We start from the raw sequence: 8,125 nt of genomic DNA on the forward strand, positions 1-8,125 counted from the left end.
GTATCAGCTCCTCATTTCCCCACTCCCTCCCCACTACCCCCTCCCTCATGAACCCTTCCTAATTCATAAATTATTATTTTGTCATATCTTACACTGTCTTCTAACTGTCCACAGTATATTCAGTATTCTTTGCTAATTTAACATATTTCTACAAAACGGAAAGTAGCAGAATCGATCATTTCACAAAATTGAGAGTGTCGCCTTAGAAAGTTCCTTTTCCTTTGTGCAGTGTTGGAAATTACACACCAGAAGCTCTGCTAACAAGAGCAGAGCAGGAGGAGGGAGGTAGAGTGGTGAAAAGACTTGATTTTGTGATGTCGTTCGGTTATGGTTTTGACCTTGGGCTTTGTACCATTGGGCATAATCCCCAAACCTCAGCTTCTTAGTTAAGCATCTGTGAAATGAAAACATACTGCCCTCAGTTCTATCTGGTTGTAAACATTATAAGAAATACTATGTAATTTACCTAGTCTTTTGCTGAGCCAATGAGTTTTCAGTGAATGATAATGATGGTTTCACATATGACTTGCTTTGTATCTACCTTAGGAGGTTGGGAAGGATAGTATCTTTATTTTTTTATGATTGCTTTCATTTGATTTGAGTCATCATTTTTTTCAAGCCCCATATCTGTGTTTATATGTATATACTTATAACTTAAAGAATTTCTTTTGATTAGTGCCATTGAGTCTCTTTGAACTATAGTCAATTCATGTGACAGAGTAGAATTTTGACTTGTAGGGTTTTCTAGGTCAGCCCTGCAGGGCAGGGGAGAACTGTCCCTGTGGGCTTCCCATAATGTAATTCTTTATGGAAGTCGTCAGAATGGACCGCCTGGCAGTGAGGTGGTTTTTATTTTGTCTTTGGTAAGTAATCTTTACACAAGAGCGGATTAGCAGATCTCCACCCCCTGGAGTCCCTGAGTGAGTTGAAGCTGCTTAACTAAACCATGGAAACCCTTTAGTTCGGAGCTGAGTGGTTAACCCACTGCCCCACGAAGGCTCCTTTTCCAAAGCAGAGACCTGCTCTGTGAGGCAGGATCAGTTTACTAAAGGAAATCATTGTGCTTGCTTGCCAGCCACTAGTATCTTCCTTTGACGGTTGGGTTCTCTGGCTTTTGCTTACTTGTTGCTTGGTAGTTTTGCGATGTGAAAGCATGACTCTCTGGCCCAAATCCACTTCCAACCATATCTTTAAAGTCCTATTCAAGAGTTTAGATTCAGTAGCCGGACTCTGTGCAGTTCATTTTGGACTTGTCGCTTCACTAGTGACAAAGTCACCCTCCATGGTTCTGACGTTGGAACGTTCAGCAAATTATTCAACTCTGTGCCTTAGTTTTCTTATATTTAAAATAAAACCTACGTGCTTTGAAAAGTTAGTGGGAAAATTCTATTTTCTAATTTCATTTTTCCACAATTTAAATAAAGTCCATTCATATGTTCTCAGTGTAGTTCTAAGGACTAAATGAATAAATATATATAAAATGGTTAGATTCAAAGTATGTTGTATAATAAGTCCTTATCATCACTGTCATTAACTATTATTGATAGCTTCCTCTTTTCAGTCATTGGTTAACAAATAGTTATTGAGTACCAACCACAGTGAAACATTTATAAACACAACATAGAAAACCACTGCCCCCCAAACTTACATTCTAGTGCAGAAACTGGCTAGTGAACATATGAAGCTAGGCAATAAGTCCCATAAAGAAAAAGAAAGACAGCAAATGGTCCCCAGGCCCATCTAGTTGATTGTGACTCCCAGCAACCCTGTGGGGCAGAGTGGAACTGTCCCGGAACCTTTTACGAAAGCAGACTGCCACCCCCACCTCTTACCCTCAGGGTGGTTAGTGGGTTTGAACTACTGATCTTTTGATTAGCATCAGAGTGCTTCACTACTACTACTACTACTACAACACCATAAGGGTTCTTTCAGCAAATAGAGAGGGCACTATTAAAATATTGTTCATTTTATCTTGGATCATGCAAATATCTGGAGATTGGGATAAATTTTGGGAAGTAGTTTGGAAGTAGAACTTGCTGATCTATATTGAATGTGAAGAATTTTGCAAATAATGGCACCATTCACTTTGGAAAGAGCAAACAAATATTCTGCTTTGGAAATGTTTGCTGAGCACCCAACTGGAGATGGGAGGGAGGCAGATCGATAGATGAATGAAGTTCAAAGGAGAGATCAGGACTAGAGATAAGAATGCAAACGTTCCTGTGTGTAATATATTTCAAGCCCCTGCACTTGATGTGTCAGTTTGGATAGTAAAGAAGAAAGAGCTAAGGATAGCCTAGGGGACTCTCCAGCATTTAGAGATTCAGCAAAGAGGACTTAGGAAGTAGCAGCTAGTGCGTTCTGGAGGACAAAGTGATGTCTGGAAGCCTAGTGAAGGCAGAGGGCAAGGGCGGAGGAAGGGATGCTCAGAAGCATGGCTGTATGAGAGATAAGGACTGAGAGTTGACCGAGGGTATTGGTGACTTTGATAAGAGCAGTTCATTAAAGTTGTAAGGCAAAAGCTGCACTCAAATGGGTTCAAGAGATCATGAAATTAAAGACGTTTAGGGAGAGAAGATACACCCCCTTCCAACATGAATTTATATAAAGGGGTAGTGAGTGAGTAGAGGGACCCAGGTCAACAGAGACTATTTGGAGGTGATTTAAGTAGAAAGAAGGAAACTGATGTGGAAAAGAGGAGGAATGAATATGCAAATGGAAGAGAGGGATTGGCATCCACTGTGAGGCAGGATAGATAGGAACATGGGCATGCCCACGCTCCAGCAGGACCGGCAGCTGAGAACATGGTTGGTGTGAAAGTACCCTTCTGAACGCGGCAGCTCTCCTCAGTGAAACCAGCATGGCATGCAGTGAGGGGAGGGCGGGAAGGGATGTTATAGATCTGCAGAGACAGGCGGTCTGAAATCATTCTCTCGGTAGGTGAGTGTGTGCACGAACTGGTGTGTGACATAGCTGGAGCCCACTTGAGGTGTAGCGTCATAAAGTATGAGTATTCAGCATGCTCGTAGTTGTTCATAACTACATTGGTCTGCTCAAGGATAGACACAGAGAGGTAATGTAGAGAGTTGAAGTTTTCTAAGGGGTGTTGGATATGTATAAGGGAATGATTCTAATGACGGGCCAGAAAATCTAAAATGGTTAAGGAAGGCAATAGAAGACATTAGGCTGCAGTTAACCCAAGCCTCTGTTGCTACTGGCCACCTTCAATTTCTTACCTCTGCCTGTGTTTTATGGAATATCCTTCTTTTTCTCCTTTCTGCACCACCACCCAAAATACATGCACAAACACACACATCCAAATGTATTGCTGGTTCAGGATGACAGGCATGCCATGGTGCAGCTTTCTTTCCTTTTTTAAATCACTTTATTAGGGGCTCAACCCATCCATCCATTGTGTCAAGCACCTTTGTACATATATATGTTGCCATCATCATTTTCAAAACATTTTCTTTTTCCTTGAGCCCTTGGTATCAACTCATTTCCCCTAACCTCCCCCACCAACCCCATGAACCCTTGATAATTTATAAATCATTATTTTTTCCATGTCAACACAAAACACTGTTTTCTGTTGCCCTTTCCCCTGGGAGGGGGCTATATGTAGATCATTGTGATCGGTTCCCCTTTCTACCCCACCTTCCCCTTCCCCTCCTGGTATCGCTGCTCTCCTGATTGGCCCTGAGGGGTTTATCATATGTTCATGGTGCATCTTTCTTGAAGTGTCCTTACCCCTAGTCAACAGTAATCTTCTTACCCACTTTGAGTTCTGATACCATTTTACCTTTCACTCTCTAATTGTCATGGATAGCTTGCTATTACAGTTTTGTGTATGTATTTTATGTCTTCTACCCTGTGGTGTGCCCAGGGACAGGGGTGGCCTTGTGTGCACAACATGCAGTACAGTTGACAAGTAGATCAGGGCAATCTCAAGTGCAACAATAGCTTCCACATTCCAGAGCCCTAGTGGAGGCCACTAAGTACTTCCTGGAGATTGCCTTCGGTCTCAGCTATCCCAGTGCCACACTGTCTTTTCTGTTCAGTGGCATGTGCAGTGCTCACTTGAAGATGGTATTGTTTTCACCACCATCATCATCATTTCCCACATTTATCTTACAGGAACATCTTTCCTTGAAGAAGTATATTGTTGACATTGTGGTTGAAAGTTCAGCTCCACCAGAGCCCGTGAAAGATGGAGAAGAGCGGCAAAAAAATAAGAAAAAAGCCAAAAAGATAAAAGCCCGGATGAACTCCAGGTACCTTAGAAACAAAAGAGGAACTTTGAAGGATGTATCCTTCTTGAATGTAAATTCAAAAACGACGAGGGGGGAAGTTAAAAGTTGTTTGCTTCAAGAAGCCCTTGGAAATAACACTGATGAGCTTAATTTATAGCCACTTTCTTTGATTGAGAAAGAAAACTGCATATCGATCTCAAGCCCTTGATTTCACCTGTTAAGAGCTCTCCTTATAATTGGATGTGCCAAGGCCTTGCCAAACTTATGCCTCCTCCAGCCTACAATAGTATGTTTAAGTATGTGTAAACTGAGCCTATTTTTCTTTCCAAATATTGATTTTTAAATGAAGTATCAAAGAAAATCAATAGCAATCAACAAATAGAAGTCGGCTGGCTGTAGTGTCAAATCCCATGACTAGGTTTAATCAATTTGGTTGCCTGTCACAACAAGAAAAAGTTAGAGAAATATCTTGAAATGGAAAGTGAGTTGTCAGACCTGTAGTTTATCATCGGCCTCCAAAGTGACATCTGAGGGTCAGGCATCTGTGTAGTCAGTGCATCGTTACCTCACAAGCTCCGGGCATCATCTGACGACCGGTGCGTTGTGTGTGTGTGTGGGGGGGGGCCCGCCGGGGACAAGGACATGCTGTTGAACTAATTGTCCCACTGAACACTGAGCCTGACCAATGGCAACAAACGGGATTCGAATAAGGCTCACTGCTGGAGCTGTTTCTCAAGGGTGTCTAAGCAGGATGGATTCCCCGTGCTCATTCCAGCAAAGACTGGACGAAGCTTTTTAAAAGTTCAGTTTTTGAAGCCCTTTGACCTTTCTGTCAAAGAAGAGTTTGACTGTAAACTGCAGGGTACTGACTTTTATTTCTAGTTCATATGAAGCATCTGTGGATCTCCCGACACTGGAGTGTTACAAAGCACTTTCCTCAGACCTCGTTTCTTCTCAGTGAACACATCACCCTAGTGAGCTCACCCAGTCTTAAAACATTAAATATCTTCCACTTGCCAATTTTGTATCTCTTAAGCGTACACAACCTTAATACTTCCAAGAAGGAGCCTGGGTTGGCCGCATAGTGTTTAAGCTCGCGGTCGCTAACCCCAAGGACTGCAGTTCAAACTCACCAGGTGCTCTGTGGGAGAGATGTGGCAGTCTGCTCCCATGAGGGGTTACATCCTTGGAAAGCCCTAGGGGGAAATTCTTTGTCACATGGGGTCTCTCTGAGTTGGAATCGACCCAATAGCAGCCCATCCGCAGTGGGTTTCCACTCACCTAACCTAAGCTCGCTGCCAGCAAGACGATTCTAACTCAGAGTGACTTTGAAGGACTGGGTAGAAAGCCTCATCTGTCTCCCTCGGAGTGGCTGGTGATTTCGTGTAACTACCGTGGTAACGGCATGGTAACTACCGTGTAGGTACCATGCCAGCAGCGCTCCTCAGCAGCAGGTTTAGTATGTCCAAGGCAAACGCCTCTCCACACTCCCAACCAACACTTCCTCCGCCCGTAGTCTGTTCTTCCTCAGTAAATGGCACCTGCCAAGGACAAAACCTGAAGTCTCTCAGTCTTTCTCCTCAGTAGTTCACATCCAATTCAACTAATAATAATACTAACATCACTTTAAAGTATATTCAGGATTGGCGGCTTCTGTCTAATTCCACTACTTAAACCACCCCCATCCAAACCTGCAGTCTCTTGCATCGGGACATGGCCTTGTCCTGTGTCTGGCCTGGTGCTTGGCAGTCTATTCGAAGTGCCCCAGCCAGGGTGAGCAGGTTCACGTTTCTTCCTAAAACCTCACAGCTCCGACACGGAAGCTCCCTCCTTCAGTGTACAGCCACACAGCTTTCCCTCCTTCCGTGTACAGCCACACCGCTGGCTCCTATAGCACTTTCCTGTCTTAGCTTCACTCTCACCTGAAGTCACGTCTTCCTGCAGAGCCTGATTTAGTTTTTTATGCGTAATTTAAAAAAATATTAAAAGTACCAATAGTTGTAGAGAAAAGCTTATAATTTGGATGCCAATATTTTGGCATATACATATTTTTATGCATTTAACTATTTTATGCATATATGTAAAGAAACTTCCAAAGGTTCATGGAAAATTCCATTACCATCTCATTTCATTTTTCCCACAAACTTTCTGAAGCCCCCCGCATACCTATATCTACAGATGTTTTTTCCCCTTGAGAAATGATTTACTTAAAAGTGAAGTGTTGAGTTTCGACAAATGCCAATACCCAGGAATCCATACCCTTTTCAAAACACAGGATTTCCGTGGCTCCTCAGTTTCTTGTGCCTCTTTGCCGTCAGCCTCCCACCACCTGGCCTGGCAGCCATAGATCTGCTTTCTGTCGTTGTTGATTGGCCTTTCCTGGTCTAGAAATTCATACAAGTAAAATTAAGAAGTCTCCTAGTGGCTGATTTCTTTGCTTAGAAAACTGTTTTTGAGATGTATCTGTGTTATTGCCTGCATCACTATTTTGTGCCTTTTTACTGCTGAGTATATCCATTGTGTGCTTACACCACCACAAGAAACCATTGTTCGTTTGTTGGCAGATATTTGGGTCTCAGCTGTTGTCATTGATAACTATCAGGCCTTAGTGTGGACGTGGGTTTTTATTTCCCTTGCATTTTAATTCCACCTATAAGTGGAATTGTAGAGCCCTTTTCCTGAATGGTCATACTGTTCTGTGTCCTTACTCGCAGAGAGCGTCAGTTCCACTGGTTCTGTAATCTCATCACTGCTTGCTATTGTCTCTTGACGACTTTTGGCCTTATTCTAGTGCGAGTACAACAGCCTCGTGTTCTGATGTTACTTCGCAGTTCCTTGGTACTAATAATATTTGAGCATTCAATGTCTTTTCTAAGTGTCTGTTGAAGAGCTTTTTTCCTTTTTAAAATGAAAAAAAAAAACCCCTTTATTTTGTTGAGAATGCTTATATGCACAGCAAAACATACACCAATCCAACCACTTCTGCTACAATTCAGAGACATAGGTTTGCTTACTTTAAACATTTTGTTCTCATTTTATTTCTGAGTTGTCTATAGAATTTGGAGATGCATCCTGTGTCAAACAATTGTATTATGATTTTCTTCTCCCTGTTTATAGCTTGCCTATCTATTTCCTTGATGATAGCTTTTCATAAGCAATTTTTTTTTCATTTTGAGGATATGTTTTACCAGTTTTTTCTTTTATGTTTAGTACTTCTTAGTTTTATATTTATATTTGTGTGTGTATATATGCACACATGCATATACATTTAAGTGTGTTTCTGTTTATAGATTCTCTATTCTGTTTCTTCGATCTACTTGTGTGAATTTTGTTTCCAATTTTGTCTTTGGATTATTTGTTCATTTCCAGCCCATTGATGTGTCAATCTGGCTTCATGGCCATGTTGTTCTTGTAAGTGCTGTCAAGTCAGCTCTGACTCGTAGCGACCTTCCGTACCACAGACTGAAGCCCTGCCCAGTCCAGTACCATCCTCACAATTCTTGCTATGTGCGAGGCCATTGTTGCCACCACAGTGTGAGTCCACTTCAGGGAGAGTCTGTCTTTTCTCTGACCCTCTACTTTATCAGACGTGAAGCATTGTTCCAGGGAATGGTCCATCCTCATAATCTGTCTAAAGTATGTGAGATGAAGTCTCACTGCTCTTCATTCTAAAGAGCATTCTTTTTTTTTCTTTTCTTTTAATCATTTTATTAGGGGCTCATACAACTGTTATCACAATCCATACACACATCAATTGTGTAAAGCGCATTTGTACATTCATTGCCCTCGTCATTCTCAAAACATTTTCTCTCCACTTAAACCCCCGGCATTAGGTCCTCATTTTTCCCCTCCCTCCCCGCTCCCCCCTCCCTCAT

At 42.1% G+C, this 8,125-nt stretch overlaps 1 protein-coding gene across 1 annotated transcript in view; it reads left to right on the forward strand.

Annotated features, from left to right (window-relative positions):
• SCAPER (S-phase cyclin A associated protein in the ER) overlaps positions 1-8,125 on the forward strand; it is a 346,349-nt gene that overhangs the window by 94,879 nt on the left and 243,345 nt on the right. The window contains exon 16 of the mRNA XM_030889085.2: positions 4,135-4,271. Within this exon, the coding sequence (XP_030744945.1) occupies positions 4,135-4,271 (137 nt within the window). The remainder of the gene's footprint in view (positions 1-4,134; positions 4,272-8,125) is intronic.

The sequence above is a fragment of the Echinops telfairi genome, unplaced genomic scaffold, assembly GCF_000313985.2.
Source record: "Echinops telfairi isolate 266 unplaced genomic scaffold, ASM31398v2 ScPeMD7_7475;HRSCAF=8513, whole genome shotgun sequence".
Lineage (NCBI taxonomy): Eukaryota > Metazoa > Chordata > Mammalia > Afrosoricida > Tenrecidae > Echinops > Echinops telfairi.